A 24,103-nucleotide genomic window follows, 5' to 3' on the forward strand; every position below is an offset into this window, starting at 1 on the left:
GTTGAAGTAGCCTTAAAAGTTTAGGTAAACTGATTTTCTTATTATAGATAAATGAAATACACAGAGTCATATGGCTAGCATTACTTTGCTCACTGGCTGGCCAAGTCGTCTTGTAGATGAGGACACAAATGATCAGCTTATATTCTTCGTTCTGTGTAGACAGAAGCTTAATTGTCTGAACATCTACTAAACGTAAGCAGTATTCAACCTTTGTTAGAGAAACTAGGAAAAAAAACTGGTAAATGAATATGTTAATATTTGACTGATAATCTTAGGCAAAAAGGAGGGATTGGTTTAGTGAAACTCTTTGTGGAAACTCAGATAAGGTCTACATGATGAGGCCTGTACTTCCGAAATTCTTCTGAGAGAAGTTATTGCCACAAGGAATAAACTCTTCTGTAGTACCATGTTTAAATCAAGAGAAGTAGGATCTTTGTAAGGTGGTTTTAAACAAGAGCAGTCTTTTTAAGAATGCTTTACTAAGTTTATGAGAAGCCAAAGAGGATTCTCCAAAACCATTATGGAAATGAGAAATAACTGCCAACTCAATTTTTATGGTCGATTGAGAGATTCCCGTTTCGAAAACTGAAGCTAAAAATTTTAGGACCTTATTAAAGGGAGCTGAAAAAGGATCAACATTCTTGTCACGAGCCCAAAAAAATCATCTCCATTTACTAATAGAGTTTGTGTGTAGCTGGTTTATGCAAGGGCAAAGAACATGGCTTACCAGGGAACAAAGCGAAGGAAGCTTGGGTATTAATGAAACTGGAGAAACCAGGATCTGGCACTGGGTCCAGAATCAAAGGTTGCTGAATCAGCTAAGGCCAAAGGAAGGGGAACCACATGTGTCAAGGCCATTAAGGTGCAATGAGGATTATTTTACTCTTCAGCCTGATTAAATTAGGAGAACCTGTGGAAAGCACAGCAGTCTGAAGGGCCAAGGGTGTAAAACAGCATCTCTCAGACACCCCTTGGGGGGGGGGGGGGGGCGGGTCAGGGTAAAATATTTGCTGCACTTGTTGTTTAGGGGACAGGCAAATAGATTATAGCAATGCTGGCCGCACAGACGAAAAATCTTTTCAATCACATTTGATTGAGAGACCACTCATGAGGTAGGAGAATACCACCTGCTTAGCTTTTCGGCTAACACAGTGCCCCTTGGAATGTGCATTGCTATCAGAAGTCAGTTAGAAAAGTTCACCCATTGCCACACTCAGAGCTTCTCGACAAAGGGGATAGGATCTGTCTTCTCTGTTGATGCACTAAACTGACACTGTCTGAATCACAGTACTTCCCAAAGGAAGGACAGTCTGAAAGGCTTGCAATGCTAAAAGCACTGCCCTTAACTCCAAGACACATATGCAAGTTGGCTTCTACAGGGGACCAACTGCCTTGGACAGTCTTTCCCAGATAATGCCTCCCCCACTCCATCTAGGAGGCATCCGTGGTCACTATCGCTTTGGGATGAGGTGCAAACGGGACGGCCTAGAAGGATGACCTTGGAGTGTATCCACCAAGCTAAATCTTTTCTGCAAAGATTGGTGATCAAGATCAGATGCAACATGGACTGTTGTAGTACTGACCACTGAGACGCTAGCAACCACTGTTGAATTCTCACGTGATATCTTGCCAAGGGAACTAGGGTTACTGTTACAATCATGGAGACTAGTGCTTGCAAGACTAAATGAGCGGTAGCTTTCCTGCTGCTGATGATCTTCTGGACCTGAATTTTTATTTTCTGTAGCCTCAAGGGGAAGGGATGTTATGAAAGTTTGGGTATTTAGGAGCGCTCCTATGAATTCTAAGTTCTGAGTTGGGTTCAATTTTGATTTTTCCTAGTTTACAGTTAATTCCCAGAAAGGAACAGACGTGAAGTACCTGATCTCTGGTTTGTAACAACTGGTGGCTGGTCAAGGGTGGTAATGAGCCAATTATCTAGAAACAGAAACACTTTCAATCCCTGCAGTCTCAAGTGAGCTGTTACTACTGCCATGCATTTGAACACCCCTAGGGGCTTGTGGTGAAGCCAAAGGGCAGAGCTCTAAACAGGTAGTGACCAACTCCCTGCCAGAAGCGGAGAAACCTTCTGGACTGTTTGCTCATTTTTTTTTTTTTTTTTTAGATGGCAATACACATCCTGAAGGTGTACTCAGCACATCCAGTTGCCCTTTTCCAAAAATGAAGTATGGACCATACTGTGACCATCCAGAATTTGGTCTGACAAACTGACTTGTTCAGTACTCTTGGATCCAAAACTGTCTCCAGTCCCCTGTCTTTGTCACTAAAAAGAATCTTAACTTCTTGATTTTATCTGGTATGATGGGACTTCTAGAAATTCAAAAACTGCTAGAAAAGTCATCCAAGAACTGCTCGCTCCCTCTGACTGGGTGAAACATTTTTTTTTTTATTGTTTTGCATGGGGGGATTAAAAAAACCTATGGAAATGATTCTCTGCACCCAAGTAATGGAAGTTACTTGTAGCCAGGCGTTTTGGTACAGGGGATAGGCAGCCCCCGACTGCTTCCAGAGGAAGAGCATCAGGCCTCTGTTCAGGAGCGCTGGCAGGATTTTCCTGGGAAAGAATCCCTGAAATCCTGGTTCTGCGGGCCACCTCTGCCTTGTGGATAGTGTCCTTCCATTAAAGATCACCCCTCTGTCCCTAGTCAACGGAGCACGATATGCTACAAAAACAAAAATCACCTTTTAAGACATTGGTTATTCTTCAACAGCAGCAGGTACAAGTGCTCACACAATTCCAGAACAGGAGACAGTAGCACAACAACAATGAACTGGATTAAAGAACTGACTGCTGAATCAAGCAGTCTCAATATGTAAACAGCATACTGCATCAATTATAGCAAAGAACGAATTTCTATTAAAGAGAAAACTTACTGTCATCATCACTGTCTGGTGAATCCTCCTAAACAAAAAGGGAAAGTTTACATTAACATTGTGGATTTCTGCAGATAACTAACCTAAAAGTGAAGGATAATTTTACACAAACTATCCTAAGAAGCATTAGAAACCCATCAAAATGTTAAACAAAAGCAAGTAGAACAATGCAACAATACTAAGCATGTTTAATAAATGAAACATTCTTGCTATCAAACAAACATTTAGGAACAGTCGCTATGAAAGCAACATACAAATCAAAAGCAGTTATCAGTTAAGATACAAAACAGCAAATCAAGTTCCACATGTCATGCAAATTTGTACTTCCCACATAGAATAGTTATGTACTTACCATAACTTGACATCTGTGTTATCCTATTTCAATATTTATCATGTCTGGGTCTTCAGATCTGGCACTTTAGAGTACATTCAAGGCTCAAGCTCCTCCCATCTCTCATAATCCCTTTCCACCTTCAAACCCTCAGACCGAGTTTGCTGACCCAGGAAGTAAAAACACTAGTACACATAACCAACCAAATAGAGACAAAAAATAATAGCAATAGAACCAAAAGAGGTGGTAGCTCAAAGCTCCAACCTCTCCAGAACCACCAGAAACATGGAAGGGGGAAGGAAGGGGGGGGGGGGGGGGAGTGATGAATAATGAAATAGGATAACAGATAAATTATGGTAAGTACATAACTACTGATCTGATGTTATCCAATTCATTATTCTTCACGTCTGGGTAAGAATACCCAGCTACAAAGAACACCAGGCTGGCTTAAAGGACATGCCTGAGCACTGTGGAATCAAAAGAAGCACTGTTTCTGGAGGCCATATCCAATTTATAATGAGCAAAAGTGTGAGGGGTGGACCAACCGGCCACAGCACAAATCTTATCCAAGTACATCCTGGCAGAGAAGGCCGACGTAGTAGTCACTGACCTAAGAGAATGCGCCTTAGGTGGATGAGACAAGCTCCAGCTTTCTCAGAGTAAGCCAAGGAAATACAACTTGAGATTCATTTAGAAATAAGTCAATTCAGGAAAAGCTTGCCCATGCCTGTTCAAGGAAAAGGCCATGAATAACCGGTCAGATTTTCTGAATGATTTCACCTTATTGTAAAAATCTCAACTGTCGATGTACGTCCAACGTATGAAGGAGATATTCACCCTTATTAGAGTGATGAGGAAAGAAAACAAGCAACTGGATATCCTAGTTGAGATTTATTTCAGCAGCTACCCAAGGCATAAGAGAGGTTAGAGTCTGTAAACTCACCCCTGTCCTTATGAAAAACAATGTACAGAGGTTTAGAAGATGAGGCCTGTATTTCAGAAACCCTCTTGGCCGAAGTGACAGCTACCAGAAAGGTAGTCTTCCATGAAGGAAATTTGAGATCACAAGAATGAGCGGGCTCTAAGGGACTTTGGATAAGAGACTGCAGCATCAAAGTCATATCCCAAAGAGGGGAGGGATCTTTTGACAGGAGGCCTAAGAAAGATACCATTCAAGAAGGCCTTTAATAACCTAGAGGAAAAAGTGGGTCCACTATTGACATGATGATCAGAAATGGCCACCAACTGCAGCTTGACAGTAGAGAAGCTAACCCCTCTCCTGAAAAAGGGAAGTTAAGAAAAGGATATCTGGTATAGGAGCTGAAAAAGGGTCAAGATTCTGTTCCACTGCCCAAAAAGAAAAACATTTCCACTTGCTACGGTAGACCTTTTGATTATAAGGCTTCGTGAGGACAGGATAATTTTTCTGACTGAAGAAGTCCACCTGGACTGCTTTACTATGACAGGAAGTGGAGAAACCACATGGTCAGGCGAAGTGACCAAAGATTGGGTGGTTGTTCTGACGGGTGAGACTAGATCTAGAATGGGATGCAGTATCCAAGGAGGACACTTGAGATGAGACCTGAGGAAAGGGAACCATACCGGACGAGGCCAGAAAGCAGCAACGAGAATCATGGAACTTTGCAGCCTGAAGGCTTTCTGAAGAATTTTGGGGAGCAGAGGAAGAGGAGGGTGTATGTACAGGAGACCCAGTCGCCAATTGTGTACAAGAGCGTCCCTCAGGGACTGCTCCTCTGAGGGAATCAGAGCAAAGTACTGGCTGCATTTGTTGTTCATCCAGGATGCAAGATGATCGCAGCAAGGATGTCTCCAACAGGCTGAGACGCTACTGACTGAGGGACCTCTCATGTGGGGTCAAGATACCTACTGAGCTCGTCTGCCAGGATGTGCACTGCAAGGAGAAAGCAGCTGGAAGAGATCACCCATTCCCACACTCTCATGGCCTTTCTGCACAACAGGTATGATCATGTTTCCCCCTTGCTTACTGATATACCGGAACACTGACATGTCTACCTGAATAACCACTGCTCCCAAATGACGGCAATAGTGAAAGGCATGCAATGAGAGGAGGACTGCCCTCATCTCTAAAACATTTATGTGCAATTTGTTCTCTGAGGGGGACCACGTAATTTGGATGGTTCTAACCTGAAAATGACCCCCACCCCAACAGGGAAGTGCCCATGGTAACCGTGGGTGGGGGAGAAAACTGCCTGCCCCAAAGGAGATCCTCTGATTGAAGCCACCACTGCAGGTGTAGTCTGCAAATGGGAGTCAACGGAATAGGCATGGCCACTGGGGAGACAGAATAGACCACTGCACCAGCAGTATCCATTGTAGTACCTACATATAGTACCTTACTAGACGAATGAGAATAGCTGCAGACGTGGACCTTAGTGAGCTCATAATAGACCACTGCACCACCAGTGTCCATTGGAGCAATCGCATATAGCACCTTACTAGACGAATGAGAATAGCTGCTGACATGGACCTTAGTGGGCTCATAATGAGGTGAGTCTGTGGGAATGGAACCCAAGACGGCCCTGACCTAATGCCTGATCAAGTCGTCCCTGTCAGGAGGAAATACTGCAACCTCAGACTGTGTTGAGATGAGTCCCACTGAATTCCAGGCTTAGTACCAGAGACAGCTTCAATTTTGCCAAGTTGACAGTAATCCCCAGCATTTTGAAGTGAAGGTTTGCAGGAGATGCTGCATGACAAAACCAGTCGATGCCTTGCGGGAGCTGTGAGGAGTCCATCGTCCTGGTATGGAAAAGCCCTGAAATTCCTGAAGCCGCAGGTGAGCTGCTAGAAAGTACAGTTGTGTACACTTACCATAAATGTAGATGTTAGAGTGTATTCACTGTTGCAGTCATTACATTTGGGCTATCCTGCTGGCAGGTTGCCCTCAGTTGGCCTGAATTCCAAAGTTTGGGTCCTGCGTCAGTTGCTGTCACCTCTTCCTTGACATCAGGTAGTCAGGGGTATAAAAGATGCAGCCAATGCCATTTTCTTCAGTTTTTCTTGCAGGGGCCCCCAAAAGGGTACGCTAAAAATATGTAAATAAAACATACAAGCACCAAAATATATTTTACCTTCATCTACAAGCAAATACACCATATAGGTTGTATAGATTAGAGAAGTAAAGATAAGTTCCAGCAAAAATAAGGGGGATGGCAGGTGGGTAACCTGGACTGCAACAGTGAATACACTCTAACATCGACATTTATGGTAAGTGTACACAACTGTACTATGTTCTTAGTTTTTTCACTGTTGCAGTCATTACATTTGGGTAGACTCCCAAAGCTATGGTTGGGGGGCTGGAGCTAAACAGCATTGGGAACGGCTATGAGGCCCTGCAGAACTGCAGTGGCAAAGCCTGCCCTGGATTTAGAGTAAAGAGGCAGATTGTAATGTTTTGTAAAGGTATGCACTGAACTCCAAGTAGCAGCCTCTAAAATGTCTTTGGTTGGTACTCCCCTGAGAAAGGCTGCTGAAGTGGCTGCAGCTCTGGTTGAATGTGGCTTAATGCCCTTAGGCACTGGTTTGCTATGCTGCGAGCAGCAGAAACTAATGCAGTGACCTATCCATTTTGAAATAGTCTGCTTGGAGATGGCCTTTCCTTGTGTTCCTGTGGCATATGCCACTAGTAATTGCTCTGTCTTGATGAAAATTTTAGTTTTGTCCAAGTAGAATCTAAGTTGTCTGTGTATGTCCAAAGAATGCAGAATTTTCTCCCCGTTGTTCTGTGGATTTGGATAAAAAGTTGGCAAATGAATAGTTTGGTTAAGGGCTACACTGGATACTACCTTAGGGTTAGTCCTCAGAGAGACCCTGTCTGGATAAAAAAAATGATAAAGGGTTCCACAGCCGTGAGAGCCTGTAGCTCTGACACTCGTCTTGCTGAAGTTATTGCTAGGAGCAGAGCTGTTTTCCAAGATAAAAACTTTATATCTGCAGTAGCAGCTGGCTCAAAAGGAGGTAATGTTAGTTTTTCCAGCACATAATTGAGGTCCCATGCAGGTATTGGTGTTCTCCTTGGAGATCTTAAATTTTTGGTTCCTCTGAGGTACTGCCTTAATAAAGAATGAGAAAAGAGTGGTGGCTCTGTATTGTAATGAACCGAAATGGCAGAGGCATGGATTTTAATTGATGAAAAAGATAGGCCTTTGTCCAGCATCTCAGTTAAGTATTGCAAAATCTGAGGAATATTTGGGACAGCTGTATCAGTTCCTTGAGCTTGGTTCCAAGCACAAAATCTCTTCCATTTTCCAGCATATGATTTTCTAGTGCTAGGCCTTCTGGCTTCAAAAATGACATCCATCACAGCTTTACAGAGAGGTGTGCTTTGTATGGTTACAATAAACGCCATGCTGCCAGGTTTACGGTCCTGAGTTGACTGCAGAATCTGATTGTTTTGTGGGGACAGTAGGTGAGGCATTTGAGGTAAGGTCCAGGCTGGGCATTGCGACAAGCTCCTTAAGATTGGATACCAGTACTGGCGTTGCCAGTCTGGGGCAATCAGAATCATTTTTGGTTTCTCCTGTCTGACCTTTAGGAGTACCTTGGGGAGGAGAGGCAGTGGAGGAAAGGCATATACCGATAGGTTTGTCCAGTTGAAAGATAAGGCGTCCACTTTCTATGCTTGTCTGTGATAAGACCGTGTGCAGAATCTTTTTAGTGGATTGTTGTGAGGGTAGGCCAATAGATCTATGTCCGGGCATCCCCATTTCTTTATCATGCTGAAGACTTGTGGATCCAGGTTCCACTCGTGGGGATCCATGATGTTTCTGCTTAGTTCATCTGCCAGAGTATTTTCCCTTCCTGGCAGGAATTGTGCCTGCAGGTGAACTTGGTAAGTCAATGCTGTGTCCCATAAAGCCATGGCTAGTCTGCAAAGGGGATAAGAATGAGTGCCCCATGCTTGTTTTATGTACCACATGACCGTGGTGTTGTCTGTCTTCATCAGTAGTTGTCCCGGATGAATTAGGTCCTTGAAGGCTGTCAGGGCATTTTGAACAGCTAGCATCTCTTTTTGATCAATATGTAGATGCATTTGATTTGTGGACCAGGTGCCCTAAGTGCCTCTTTCTGCCATGTGGGCCCCCCCAGGCATAATCTGTAGCATCTGTCGTAAGGCTCTGCCTGGCTGGGGGTAGTGAGAATGGTTGTCTTTAAAGGTGCATTAGTCTTTGCCTTTGAAGCGGACGCCGGTTTAATATAGAATTGTTTAGGTCTGAATACACCCTCAGAAGCAGATGCCTGCTCAGTGGCTTCAGACCCATCTGAGGGAATAGTCTCAGAGGCTCCAATAACTTGAGTTTCCGGCAGCCTGGCCGACTCCACGTGGGAGTCAGTAGCGGCCTGCGACTCTAATGTAGCAGGCGTCAGGGGCTGTGAAAGTGCCTCACTGAGAACCGGCGACTGGCTTAGGAGAAGCCTCGTCGGTTTTGGACTTCGGTTGCCTGCCCTTTTCTTTGCATTTTTGTGAACTCCGGTAGTCGGATGGCTATCAGACGATATTGTATAATTAAATCTTTGCCCAAAATAGCTTACCGGAAAATCGAACCGACGCTTAATAGTGCGTTGGTTAAACCTAGCACAAAACAGACAACTAGAAATGTCGTGGTCAGGGCCTAGGCAAGGAATACAGTAAGAGTGAAAGTCCTTATGAGGTATTTGCTTCCCACAAGAAGTGCAATTATTAACTTTTTCTGACATCGGCCTGGAGCAAGAAAAAAGTTTCCCCAACGGGGTACTTAGCTTTAAATGAAGACTTCGGATCTGAAACTCAAACACGAAAATCTCAGGAGTCGGCCGACTGGCACTTGCAAACTGCTTCTGCTTCGGGCACCGCGCGGCAAGAAAGACTGAAGAAAATGGCGTTGGCTGCATCTTTTATAACCCTGACATCAGGGAAGAGGCGATAGCAACCAACGCAGGACCCAAGACTTTGGAATTCAGGCCGACTGAGGGAAACCTGCCAGCAGGATAACCCAATTGTAATGACTGCAACAGTGAAACACGAAGAACATCTGCTAAACATTTGGTAAAACACCCTGGGGGCTGTGGCGAGTCCAAATAGTAGGGACCTGAACTGAAAATGATCAGCTACAATCTGGAAGCGCAGGTGCCTCCTCAAGCACTCGTCTATCCTGATAAGATAGGAGACATCCTGGGGGTCTATGGAGCACATCCATTTCTCCTTCTTTAACAGTGGCAGGACGGACTGAACAATGGCCATCCAGAATTTCAACTTCTTGACAGAAGTTCAGTTTGCTGAGGTCCAGAATTTGATTTAGGTCCCCGTTCTTTTTTGGCACCAAAAAGAAGCAAGAATAAGTTCCAGATCCTTTGTCCTGCTGGGACCTCCTGGATGGCTTTTTCTAGAATTGCCAAAACTTCTCTCTGGTCCAGTTCTCTCTGACTGGATGGCACATCGATGAGAACCTTCTTGTGACTTGGAGGAGGCTTGGAAAAGGGAAGGCAATAACCCCTTGATATAATATTGAGCAACCACTGATCATTTGTTATAGATGCCCAAGCACTTGGGTGCAACAAAAAACAACCCCCAACTGCCTCCAGGGCAGGACAGCCGGACACTGCCTTAGCGGCACTGGAAAGGCTCCTCAGAGAAAGGTTCCCTGGAGCCCTGATTTTGTAGACCCCCCCCCTCTACCCCTAGGGAGGTGCCCATCATTAAATCCCCTTCCCCTACCTCTGGAAGAGAAATCCTCTGGAGCATCTTGGACGGAGTCCTGCGACTTGCGAAACCACAGCTTACTTCCCGTTGGTTTTTGGAAAAGAACCTTTGGGGAATAGAAACTATAATCCCGACTGCTGACAGAGTCTGGTCTTCCTGCTCATTGCAAGTTAAGGTTTGACAAAGTCCAAATAGCGAGGAACCACTGAAAGCAGTATTAGTAAAGGATGCTTGGAAGGGTTCTGCGAGCTCGCATAATCGCAGCCAGCTTGAGAGGTACCCTCCCACTGCATTGGAGATCAGCCTCATCGAGGAATTGGTCATAGAAGAGTGCTGAGCTTGGGAGATACGTTCTTGAGGTCATCTGCCGGCATCAACTCTGAAAGAGACTTGTTGAGCTCAGAGACCGGATCTCTTTGGAGGAGGGTAAACTGCACCGAACTGAGGGCTGTCTGGTAAGACGTGGCTGAAGCATAAATGTGCTTTACATGTCTGTCAATTGCCAGAGATTCACGATATGGAGGATGGACACTGGAGCTCTGTTTTGCCAGCTCCATTTTTACGGCTGCAGCCACCACAATAGCCTTGACTGACACTCCCTTGCACTGTCTGCAGGGGGGCTCAAAAACATATTGCCTTTCTTAGGAACCAGTTCCACAGTGTCCGGTTTCTTCCACGCCCTGCGTGCGATGAGATCAATAAGCTCATCTGCGGGGGGGTGGGGGTGGGGGACCAGAAAGTAGAAGGGCCCATCCCGAACGCATTCAGGAACACAGATTCCTCCAAAGATGAGGGTTAGGAAGACCAACCACCTTTCAACAGTGCCTGAATGTCCCCAAAGTAGAAGTCATCCAGCAGAATTCTGGGGGACCCATCACAGTCAACAAAATCGGCGCCCTCCATAAGATACTCCATGGGGGAGTCCAAGTCCCTCCTTTTGCACAGTCTCTTCCGAGGTGGCTCTTCTGTAAGGGGAACTCTTAAGGATCTTGATGCTTGAAGGCCATCTCGGGAGGGCTGACCCTGGACAGGATGAATGGGCTCAGGACACCTGACAGTAATGGGGTGGAAGGTTCCCGAAAGGGGGGGGGGGACACTGCTCCTGACTTGAAGGTTTGCTCTACCACCTGAAAAGCCGAAGGATTACAGGAAACCCCGTCCCCAGCAGCCAAAACCACAAGGAAAAGGGAGCGGAGCCAACTCCGGGCCTAGGACCTCAGAAAGTACTAGTCCTGAGCTGACAAAGGCAGACTGTCCCAAAGTAAAGGACCGATCTGAAAAACTCAGACCAGAGGGCCCGGCGCTGACCTTTAGGAGCAGAGACCCACTCCAGTCTGAAGCCACAGGAAACAAGCTAGTCAGGGACCCTGAAGGAACCACGAAAACTGACATTACTGGGATCCCCCAACGCCTTCCTAGGGAAACCCAGGACCTGGATTTCCGAAACCGCAGGAATTCGAAGAGAAGGAGCTGGGGATCTCTCCGAGCCCGAACGGGCTGGGGATGCCAAAAAGCCCATCTCTATTTGGGCCCTAAGGAAACACATCATCCTGTCCATGTCAGAAGGAAAGAAGCTCCTGGAGGACCTGAAAGAGGCTGAATAATGAGTGGAATTGGAAGGGGAAGCCAGCTTGGATCCCACCACCATTCTAAGGTATTCCCGATCTGGGGAACAACACTTGCCTGGGATCAGAAAACTTTAAATCCCCAAGAGGATGAACTGGGGAGCCCAGAATGACCAACTCTGGATCCGATGAATGTGCTGGATCTGAGGGAATGGAGGTAGGATCCAAGGGTCTCCAATCAGAGGAGGCCTCAGTGTCAGAAGACTGATTCCTGAGCCTTCTGCTCCGAAACATCCAAAGACTACTTCGGATCTAAGGGACCGGGATCGGAGAGTCTCTGCTGTTTTTGGGAAGCCACAGAAGCCCCCAGGTAGGCAGAGTAGGCCTCTTGAGACCTTGTGGCCACAGGAAAAGGGGGAGTCTGAAAAAAGGGACCCCAATTAGGCCATGCCTGTAAGCAGCAGTTTTTTCCAGTGATCCACTAATGCCAGACGATTGAATCCAGAGCAAAGTGGGCATTCAGCCTTGAGGTGGTCAGATTCCAGGCAATAAACACTTCTTGTGGGCATCAGAATTAGTCATCTTATGTCCACAAGAACATCTTAAAATCCAGTAGGTTTATCTCTCTCCAACATAGTCCTACCACCACACAGACACAGACACCAAGGCCAAAATACAAAGCCCCTAAACTACCCACAGAGCTCCTTAACAAGTATGGACCAAACACTCACTGCTTAAAAATAAATGCAACAGAACCCCAAAAGTCTCAAAAAACACACTACAGAGGAAGGGAACTGCATAAAGCACAGGGGAGATAGTCGGGAAAAAAAAAGGCACCAACCGCCGAAAGGGAAAGAAGGGCAATAAAGGACAGAACCCAAATGCTATACATGAGCTAAAAAAGGAGGGGAGTTGTAGAAAAAGCTAAACTATCCAGAAAAACAGAAATATATCACTTAACTGACAAAAGTCCAAGGAAAATCCCTTTAATATTGCAAGCCAGGAATCACGTTTGTAACAAAATACGGCAAAAAAAAAAAAAACTGGGGGTCTGAAGGTAGAAAGGGATTATGGGAGAAGCTTGAGCCTTGAATCTACTCTGTGAAGTGCTGTATTGGATCAAAGACCCAGATGTGATGAATAATGAAATGGGTAACATCAGATCATTAGAAGAGGAGACATGCAATGCTTGCAGCACCATACAAAGTCTGGTAAAAAATTTCAGACAATGCTCCTGTGACTAGTACAAGAGAGTGTGCTTACTTGTAGCTGATAATGTGAGATGGCTTAATTCAGCTGAAAGTTAGTCATTTCCTCTTCTGATTACCCTAGCTCAGCATAGACTAACATTTTTTTTCCTAAACATTTATTAAATTTATACATATGACAAAAGCAAATAAAAAAATACAAAATTATATAATTTTAGTTACAGTTTACATCGGACACCATTGAAACTGTAGTTGTAAACATTATTGTGGAAAAATACTGAAGTCAACATATTTTGTATTCTGTATTTAAAGGGTTAAGCAGAAAAATGTTCACTGCGTGCAAACTGAAATGTTCTGGAAAATGTTGATCACTGAGGAATGCAGGAGTTAATCTTAAACCACTGATAAGGAAGTTAATGGTGCAAGAATAACTGTGGTACTGGCTGGTAAAAACAAGTAATCAAACTATCAATTTTAATGAATGTTCTGTGTGCTACGTGTATATGCGTGCAGGAGGGTCTATATAAGGAGAACTCAAAGTACAAGTAGCCAGACTGCTGGCATATTACTATCATGTAGCAGATCTCCATGCATGTAAAATTAAAGCTGTTTTACTTGCTTACAAGAACTTGGTGTGATTCTTCCAGAATATGTTAGAAGAGTAAAATCTTTCGACATAACTGGCTAGCGTTAGAAGCGGCCTGCACGAATCGAACAAAGAGAGGCTGAAAACCTGCGCAGGTGGAGAGAGATCAGGCTCTCCTCGAATGAAAGACCTCCAACTGAAACAGGTTGAAATTAGAGGCCAGTCACTCTTTCCAGATTCAATCCGTGAAGTGGCAGCGAAACAGGGCGGAGGAATCACAAAGGTAAGCAAAAAGAAAAGCTATTTTTGTTGTTTCTGATTGGAATTTTTGTCTAAATTTTAAGGGACTAGTCAAGGGAGAAATTGAATTTTCTCAAAGTATAAGGGGTATATGTGAATAGATTCCATATACAAGAGATCTCAGGAACAGGAATAGTTTCTCGTAAGAGAAATGGGAACAGGAACCAGTTGCGCCAAAGGCGACGACAAAACGGAAGATGAAAAGTTTATGTTTGATTTACACCCAAAGAATGTAAAGTATTTAGATAAATGAAAAAAGGAACATGGGTTTAGTGGATGTTTAAATAAGTCAGAATGTCAAAATCTAGTAAGATTACTGCGCAAACAGGCAGGAAATAAGACAAGGAAGCAAAAGAAGGTAGGGATTCCCCAGGCACAGAAATGGCTGGAGGGAGCAAATAAAAAACATAAGGAACAAAATTTGAAAAAAGGGTGTGGTAATTCAAGTGAAAAAGATGTGTACTTTGTTCAAAGGAAGATAATGAAACTTCCATAGTCAGTCGTAGTCACCAGAATCCCTCGGCCCCTCCCATCCAGTATCCAGACCCTGCACAGGTTATTGAGGTGCCCCCGACCAGGACCCACCGCAATACCAGGCTTCGTGAGTGTCCCCACGCCACGTATTATATTACAGAGAGCCTGCCAACACTCTTGACTTACGGCGGAAGTATTAGGAGAGAAGGGGACTGGAAAATTAAGGAGAAGGTAGATCAGGAAGGAGAGGAATACCCACTGATAGAAGTGGCAAATCCTCAAGCAGGCGCAGAAGGCGAGGTTCCTACCATATTGGTCTACCGACCGTGGACCCGTGATGATATCCAGCGGTAGAGGGATTCCCCATCCAAAAGTAGATATCGTAAATTCCGTTACAGATGTAGGGGCATGAGAATGAGTTATAGATTAAGCGCTGTAGAATTTGAACAAGTAATAAGGCAAATCCTAGGACCTGATTGGCACCTTATTTGCGGAACTTGGGACCCCTGCTACCAGAGGAAGGGGAGCCTTGCCGTTTAACTCGAAGTGTGTAGAACCAGAATAAAGACTCTCCTAGATAAAATAGAAGAACATTGGAAGCCCAAAGCAGATTGGACTTGCATTAATCAATGCGTTCAATCAGATGACGAAACCGTAGACAATTATCTACATCGTCTCACACAATGTTTTGATGCTCATAGTGGGTTGATTAAGGCAGAAAATCAGGCAAATGACTCGCCCTATGAACAGCAACTGAAAATGCATTCCTAAAGGGCTGCAAGACAGCCATTGGTAACTTTATACAAAAGCATATGATCACACACAGGACAGCGTCTACAGCCCCTTATGGATTATGCTAGACATGCTGAGAAATACCTGAAGGAAAAAAATAAAAAGCCCAGACTTTTACAGTTAGTGAAGATGGAACTTTAATGTTAGTTCAAGGTTCCATAAATCGGAAGAGGCGTGGCAGGGGAAGAGGGCGAGGGCGGGGAGGCATAAGTCATTCTGAGGATTTCGAGGGTAGGCAAAAGAGAGTGTTTTAAGTGCGGTAGAAAGGACATTTCGCCAGAGATTGCAGAGGACCGGAGAAACCGATGGTTGCTTCGGTGGTACCGCATGACTATATGATGGTCAAAAGGCGTAGATGGAGGGTATGAGGAAGAAGAAGAAAGTGAGAATGGGGAAGTAGGTACAAGTGAAGGCGATGGGTGGGGACAGGAAATGGCAGAAAATGAGAAATATCAAATGGTAAATCTAACAGCACTAGCATCAACTATGCAATTGGAATCCCAACCAGTGATCACATTGCAAGTTGAGGGCGAGACATAGAATTTCTTTGTGACTCAGGGGCTTCTCGAGCGTTAGTCAGAAGTACTGCCATATCATCCGATGTTACCTCGGATGAATATGTGCTTGTAAAAGCAGCAAATGGTCGATTTACAAAGAGCCATTGTCCAAACCTCTGTGGTTTACCGACCCAGAGACGAACCAAACCATACGGTTCCGAGTAATAATTTCAGAAATCTGCCCAGTACATTTACTAGGAAGAGATTTAATGCAAGTGTTCGGTATAGCAGCCGTCCCAACCTCCACGGGGATGGTGGCAAGGAGAATAGAACTGAATAGTGCAATGCTATTAGAGGGCAGGGAGATCTACATTACTGGTATAGTAATGATTTGATAGAGACAGGCCCCAGAGTGTAGTGACGACTCTTACAAATTTGGCATTAAGCAAATACGGCATAACTAATCCGAAGGTGTCAGATCCATTACATTGCACAATGTATTACAGAAGATGTGCCGGACCTGATTTAGAATACGAAAAGAAATTTCTTAGTTTTAAAGTCACCAAACTAGTATTGCATAGCCTTCTTTGGGACACACTAGGTAATTCTGCAGTCACATGTAGCCTTACAAGGGATATGTAGCTGCTGTATAAGAATGAATTAACCACACATATTTCAGTCACGGAGGGTGAAGGAATGTCATGGTACCTCGTGGGTAAGAAAATAACTGAATGGGTAGGATGGACACCAGAACAGTTGGCAGGTAAGGGCATTCAGGTTCAAAAACTTAACTGGGTTACACAAGCCAGACCGACCGTGCACCTCAGGGAAGACAAACCGATACAATCCCCTGGGACATTATGACTATGTCTCCTTACCCCCATGGAAGAATCTCAATTGCAGATGATTCCAAACTCATTATGGTCGCAGGGTCAGCACGATATCGGACTGATTAGAGCGGCAGGACAGGTGAAGATTACACCCAAGTCAGAATTTAGACCTCATAAGCGGCAGTATCCCTTGAGCAGAAAGGCAGAGGAGGGCATTTTACGGTAATCACAGCACTTTTGAAAGCTGGAGTATTAATTCTGTGCACAGACTCACCGTGTAATCGCCCTTATTTCCAGTAAAAAAACGGATGGGACATGGAGGATGGTACAAGACTTACAGGCAATAAATGCAGCGGTGGTACCTCGGGCCCCCATAGTCCCGGATCCGTCTATTCTGCTGAACGATATCCTTCCAACGGATAACTACTTTTCTGTAATTGATATCAGTAATGCCTTTTTCTCTATTCCCTTGCAGGAAGATAGTAGATTTTGGTTTGCATTTACGTTTATGGGCAAGCGTTATACCTATACCAGGTTACCGCAGGGATACTGCGAAAGTCCGACCATCTTCTCACAAGAGATGTCCACCAATTTGGCTCAGTTCCAACCCGCCCAAGGATGCCACCTACTGCTGTACGTGGATGATATCCTCCTGGCGCGACTACGGAAGAACTCTGTAAGTGCGAGACTATTCGACTACTACACTTTCTGGCACACGAAGGACATAAGGTAAATAAGTCTAAGTTACAATTTTGTAAATTAAAAGTACGTTACCTGGGTTATATTATCTCTGGGAAGGGCAGGCGATTAGATGACAGCAGAAAGAATGCTATTTTACAAGCCCCCATGCCAACTACAAAAAAAGAAATGATGTCCTTTTTAGGCATTACGAACTTCTGTCGTAGTTGGATTCCCAACTACGCCGAAGAAGTGCACCCGCTATCAGACTTAATTTTTGCAATACCAATGGCGGCAAAAGATTTGCTGCACTGGACAGACAAGGCAGTACAGGCATTTACTAGGATCAAGCAACTGATAGCTGGGTCAGCAACATTGGGGTTTCCAGATTACAGTAAGACCTTTATACAGACTGTAGATTGCAAGCAGGGATTTATGACATCTGTTTTAATGCAAATGTATGGAGATAAGTTGAGACCATTGGCATTTTACTCTAGCAAATTAGACTCAGTAGCACGAGCATTACCACACTGTGTGCAAGCAGTAATTGCAGCCGCTTTGGCGGTACAAGCGTCTGCCACGTTGGTATTGTTCCATGATCTTACGTTAAAAGTCCGCACTCTGTAGCAGTCATCCTTCTGCAGGACAAGTTAACATTTCTGTCACCTAGCAGACATTTATCTTGTATGACTACGCTGTTATCGCAGCCACACATGACAATTGAGAGATGCACTACCTTAAATCCAGCGACATTGCTACCTGTTGCTGAAGGCGGTATTCCGCATGTATGCTTAGATCTCATACATTCTAAAGTTCTACCAAGACCGGATCTTAAAGATCAACCCTTACTACATGCGGACTGGACACTGTTTGTAGATGGGTCAGCACGCAAAACAGAAACGGGCACCACGCAGGTAGGGTATGCAGTTACTACTGCAACTCAGATAATAGAGGCAAGACCACTCCCCGGGAACTTATCCGCTCAAGCAGCGGAACTGATTGCTGTGACAAGGGCATGTCTCCTTTCAGAGGACAGGAATGTCACTATCTATCTGGATAGTTAATATGCCTTCTCTACGGTGCATGTGTTTGCTCAGCAATGGAAAAATAGGGGGATGGTTACAACCTCGGGGAAAGACATTATGCACAAAGACCTAATCCTTGAATTACTACAAGCCGTCCAGCGGCCACGGGGTTTGGCCATCTGTAAATGCGCTGCTCATACCGTGCTAAGGACCCGGTATCACTTGGTAATGCCCTAGCAGACAAAGCAGCCAAAGAGGCAGCTATGTCCAGTACCTTTTCACTTGAAACCACACCTACAGAATTACAACCAACAGATAAATTTGATTTGCAAACCTTACAAGTCATGCAGGAACTTAGCACAGTACAGGAAAAACAACGCTGGACTAGGTATGGTGTTAGGCAGAACAAAGGAATCTATGTGGGACGGATAATAAATATGGTTTGCCTACTAATCCTTTTAGATATGCAGCACTAGTTGTGCATGGCCCTTCCCATCTGGGCCCTGCAGCTATGGTTAGAATTATCCACCTTACCTTTTGGACCAAGGGTTTCATTGCATATGCAAAACGTTTTGTCTATCCTGCATAGTATGTGCTAAATACCACGGGGAGGGTCAGAGTTGCTCCGGCATCATTTCCAACACCCCTATCCTTTTCATACAATATGTATGGACTTCATCGAATTGACCCGGCACAACTAAAGAAGTTTGTGTTAGTAATAGTAGATGCATTTACTAAGTGGGTTGAGGCTTTTCCGGTGACACATCCGGATGCTCAATCAGTGGCTAAAATTTTGGTCAATCACATCGTCCGCACTTTGGACTTCCTACACGCATCTACTCTGACAACGGCATGCATTTTGTCAATCAGATCATACAGAAACTGTCTACAGTTTTCCAAATTGAATTGAAACACCATTGTGCCTACCACCCACAGTCAGCAGGGTTGGTGGAGCGCCATAACGGCATTCTAAAGGCAAGTTGAGAAAACTCATGGCGAGACACATCAGTCTTGGATTACCTGTCTACCTCTAGCCCTCCTTTCCATGCGGACAACTCCCAACTCAAAAGGAGTCACCCCATTTGAGTTGTTGTATGGGAGACCTTATTACGTCCGCAGTGGCAAAATTGTTGCCTGCGGAGCGTGAGGGGTGAGGAGTTAGCTGAGTACATGAGGAAAATGCTGACCAATTCTAACAGCTGTTTAGCGAATGATTATTTTTCAGGTTCAAGAGGCGGAAGTCGAGCAGTAACCATGAAGGACAATAATGAGAATAAGAGAAAAATGGTTCTATTGCAATGTTTTATTGTTTATAACTATTGTGATTGTAATATTTCTGTTTTGGACATTTCTGTCTTTTAATGAAGCTAGCCATTCAAAAGAGACAAACACACCAGCTGGCATCCAAACTTTAATACATATCAAGCGATTAAATATGCATATGCATCCTCAATGAATGTCTCAAATTGTTGGGTATGTACTGCAATACCTACTGTACACAGTGGCTTAATGTTAGGGACAGCCCCTCTGGGAATAAATGATACTTGGAATAGTTTGTTGTTTGAAACCACAGAAGTACCACTGAGAGACAAGGTGGCGCTGCCTCTTCTGGGGCCAAAATGGAACAGTGTGTTTTCAAAAGATTGGGAAAGTTAAGGTGGGGCTGAGCCAATGTAATTTGACAATAGTTCATAATTGTACCCTAGAAGGGCAGTGTGAGTAAGTTTGGAGCTATAAAAAAAGACATCAATGTAAATGATATTAGTTTTGTTGAAAAAATGCTGTATGTATATGGCCTGTTATTTAAGGGGCTAAAGCCAAATCGGAGTTATGAATTTGCAACCAATATTACCATCAAAACAAATGATTGTTATTTTATTTGTGGTAGGAAAGCATATAAATGGTTACCATATGGCTGGTCAGGAAGTTGTTTTTGGGATATCTGATACCAGCTATCAGGCACGCATAAATGCGTTGCCTCAAGGTAAAATCTGAAATGCACGTTCTCTTAATAAACCTATTAATCCCGTAGGTAACATTGATGCATCATGGATTTATCACCATGACTTGGCACACGTCAGCAGCAAAGGACTCTCACATATGGACCTAGGCGATGATGTAATTGCTTGGGCTGGTATTTTGCCAGCATATGGGACAGTAAAATCCATCTGGGAACTGAGAAAACTGTCAAAACTGTTAGAGACTCTGAGTAATGCGACATTTTCAGCGCTAGAATTGGTGACAGACGAATTAACGGCGATGAGAACAGTAGTGTTGCAGAACCGTATGGCTCGATTTCACCCTAGCGTGAAAGGAGGTACTTGCGCTCTGATACGAGGAGTGCTGCTCGTTCATCCCTGATAACGAGCAGCGATTCAGAACCACCTTGAAATAATTCAACAAGTTTCTGAACTGACTAAACCTGGTCCAAACCCCTTGACTGACTTTTTCCAAAACCTGTTTGGAAACTGGGGTTCTGTGTTGATGAACATTTTAATTGCTGTATGTGTTGGTGCAATCATATTTTTGCTGCTTGGCTGCTGTTGCATACCATGTATCAAAATGATAATATCGAAGGTTATCTCTGCCAATGCTACAAAAGCATATTTCTCTGATTATGAGAAGGTATACAACGTATCTGGGATTGTGTAAAATAAACAGTATACAAAATGTTGTAAGGGGGGAAATGTGGAAAAATACTGAAGTCAACATATTTTGTATTCTGTATTTAAAGGGTTAAGCAGAAAAATGTTCACTGCGTGCAAACTGAAATGTTCTGGAAAATGTTGATCACTGAGGAATGCAGGAGTTAATCTTAAACCACTGATAAGGAAGTTAATGGTGCAAGAATAACTGTGGTACTGGCTGGTAAAAACAAGTAATCAAACTATCAATTTTAATGAATGTTCTGTGTGCTACGTGTATGTACGTGCAGGAGGGTCTATATAAGGAGAACTCAAAGTACAAGTAGCCAGACTGCTGGCATATTACTATCATGTAGCAGATCTCCATGCATGTAAAATTAAAGCTGTTTTACTTGCTTACAAGAACTTGGTGTGATTCTTCCAGAATATGTTAGAAGAGTAAAATCTTTCGACAATTATACATAACTTATAAACCACCCACTCACTTAGTCGAGCATTATATAGCTCTTTCAAATCCTGCCTCAAACATCGTTCCTGCTCTGGGTATACAGTTCACACAATTACCATTTTTTCATATGTACTTTGCTCCTTCCCTTTTCTGAAGATCCCAGTTCCAGTTTTATCAATTACTATATTCACTACTTCTAGGAAAATTGGTCTAGACTGATTTTATTTTTTAGTAATTGCTTTTTTTTGTCAGCCACTATAGTTAGACTCAGCAAAGCTTTATGTCTTGGCAATTCCAATTCTGTAACATAACTCAAAAAATCATCTCCTCAGTCAGCCCAATCCACTCACCTCAGCATCTCTGACAGAATGGTCCATAGGGAATCCCAAAAGTCTGCCAGCTCATTACATTTCAAAAAAATAATGTGTTCCCAGCTACCACTTTCTTGCCCGTCACACCTCCAACATTTGCTATCCACCAGAAGAAAAATTCTTGAGTCTACTTTGGTTATTAAAAATACTTAAAACACTTCCAGGCAAAGGTCCTAAATCTTCCAGACTGTTGAATATTTGGGAGATATACATATAACCCCCCCCAATTATCTCTGTGAATTGCTTATCCAATCTCTCTTACTAATCCTTTCTAAGATCCCCCGATAGATTCTTATAATTATCATGCAATATTTTATATGCTTTACTAATTACTCCTTTAAAGGCAGCTTCTGTTCTAGATTCAATTAACTCTACCAGTGGTCTTTCATTTAGGAGCTCCCTATTTCTCTTTGCCTGTACTCCGATTTTAAATCTTGGATAGGGAAGGCAGTCTCTAACCTGCAGTCCAAATAAATTCTTGGCCTCTTCCCATTCTATTACCTTTCCCTTTCCAGGTATTTGTGCACAACACCTTGGTTCCTTTGGCAGTTTTCTCCAAAAATTACAGCCCCCTCTTGCCTATTTATATTCCTGACCACAAGCAACCCTATCAGCAAAATCTCTTCTCCACTCTTGTGCTGGTTTGGTTCTTAGAATACTCCCTGCTATTTTACGAATATAATACTCTGTATGATTTTGGTTGTTCTCCTTAAGAGCCTGCATCCAAAATCCCAATCTATTTCTTGAGCTTCCTCCCTGTGTCAGCATCATTTCCACTTTGAATTATAGTTTTCTGCTTGTGCTACATATAAGAGCCTTAAATGGGTTGCTCTAAAATACCCCCCTCAAATTAGGTAATCCTAGTTCACCTTGTTCTATTGGTAGAATCAGCGTATCCCACTTGACCCTTGCTATCTTCCCTTCCAAGATCAAATCCAATTACTACCTACAACTTCTCCTCTGATTGATAAAAGTATGCCTGACCTGTGTACAAGACTAAAGGGACTAAACATTTTAATGGCTTGTACCTTCGTATCCATATCCATATAATAAAGCTTCCAATTTCTCAGTTTTTGTATTATCTTCTGTTTAGTCTCTTCCCACATATCCTTAGCTGCCACCAGTCATTTCTAATCCATACTCCTAAACGCCCCCATAAATATGGATACTGTTGGACCAATTCATGTGTGGATACATAATCACTGCTACTGCCTTTGTTTTAGTTTCATTAATTTTTGTATCCCGAGAAGATCTGAAAGTGTCTTGAAATGTTCCACAACACTGTCCCTTTCTGGTTTTGTCATGTATAAAATATCACCTGCATATAAAGCCAGCTTTTCCTGACTACCATACCAATTATATTCTTTAATTTCTGAGTCCCTTATTTTCTTTGCCATGGTTCTAAATATAATGCCAACAATCCCTGCCTGGTTCCTCTACTCAAGTAGAAATTAATCAGACAGGACCCCACCCACTTGTGCCTCTGATCCATCATATATTCTTCTAATCAACCTTATGGTAGAATCAGGGAAAGCAAATGCTTCCATTGCCATGCTCATGAAGTCCCAAGTCTACTCCGTCAAATGCTTTCTCTGCATCAGGACCCAACAATACAAGTGGCACTTTTACATTCTGCTTCCCTCTGGATCAATGTTCTGTTAATATTGTCAAATGTTTGCCTCCCCTCCACAAAAACCACAATGATCCATATCTTTCACTTTTGGTGTCACTTCTGCCATTCTTTCAGCCATTATACGCAGACACTTTATAATCATGGTTTAGTACTGAAGTGGGCCTGTATAAAGCTGGATCCAAAGGATCTTTACCCTCTTTAGGTATTATTGTTAACCACAGCCTTCTTTCAGGATGCTGGTACTTCTCTTAAAATACTGTTGAAACCTTCCAGATCTTTCAGTTTCCCTCCTAACGTCCACAGGAAAACCATCTATTCCTGGGGACTTTCTTGTAGAAGGGTTATATAGAGCCATTTTTATCTCATCCCTTCCTATCCTTAGTAACTGAGGCTCATCTACCTCTAGGTTTGGCATATTTAATTATTCCATAAACATTTCCATTTGTACCTTTCCTGATTTCCATATTTCTCTGCTTTATACACATTTTCATAAAATTTCTGAAATATTTCCAATACTTCTACAGGGTCTCTTATCTTCCTTGCTACAGACTCCCTAAGCTTGGTGATTGCCCTTTCCACTTTTTATTGCCAGAGTTGTGCTGGAAGTTTTTGTGCTGGAGAATTATCAAAAACAGTCGCTTAACAGCAATCTTTCTAAACTCATGCATATTACAAATGTAATCCCTTATTTTCTGTTTAGCATTCTGCAGTTACTCATTTTCTTGTTTTGAGATTTCCCCCTATTTTTGCAATACTTTAACATTTGTCAATCCATCTAAATTGTTGGCGCTGTTTAGCCATATCTCCCTTTCTTTTATTTCCAACCTAGTTTTAAACTCCACTTTTATTGTATCCCACTCCTTAGCTATGTTTTCAGAAAATAAACCTATCTTCTCTAATAGCTCCTGAATTAATTCCACAACTCATTCCTTAATTTCTCCTTTTCAACCAATAGGCGGAAAAGCACAGTACAGTTGTGTACACTTACCATAAACGTAGATGTTAAGAGTGTATTCACTGTTGCAGTCATTACAATTGGGTAATAAGGCAGGTTGCCCTCAGTCGGCCTGAATAGGCTGCTGTCTCCTCTTCCATGACGTCAGGTCA

The 24,103-nt window shown here is 43.3% G+C and overlaps 1 protein-coding gene across 1 annotated transcript in view; it reads right to left on the minus strand.

Annotated features, from left to right (window-relative positions):
• Positions 1-24,103, minus strand: part of PTGES3 (prostaglandin E synthase 3) — a 599,571-nt gene that overhangs the window by 154,485 nt on the left and 420,983 nt on the right. The window contains exon 7 of the mRNA XM_044083635.1: positions 2,893-2,920. Coding sequence (XP_043939570.1) covers positions 2,893-2,920 — 28 coding nt within the window. The remainder of the gene's footprint in view (positions 1-2,892; positions 2,921-24,103) is intronic.

This window comes from Protopterus annectens, chromosome 9.part0 (assembly GCF_019279795.1).
Source record: "Protopterus annectens isolate FY-2018-M chromosome 9.part0, PAN1.0, whole genome shotgun sequence".
NCBI lineage: Eukaryota > Metazoa > Chordata > Ceratodontiformes > Protopteridae > Protopterus > Protopterus annectens.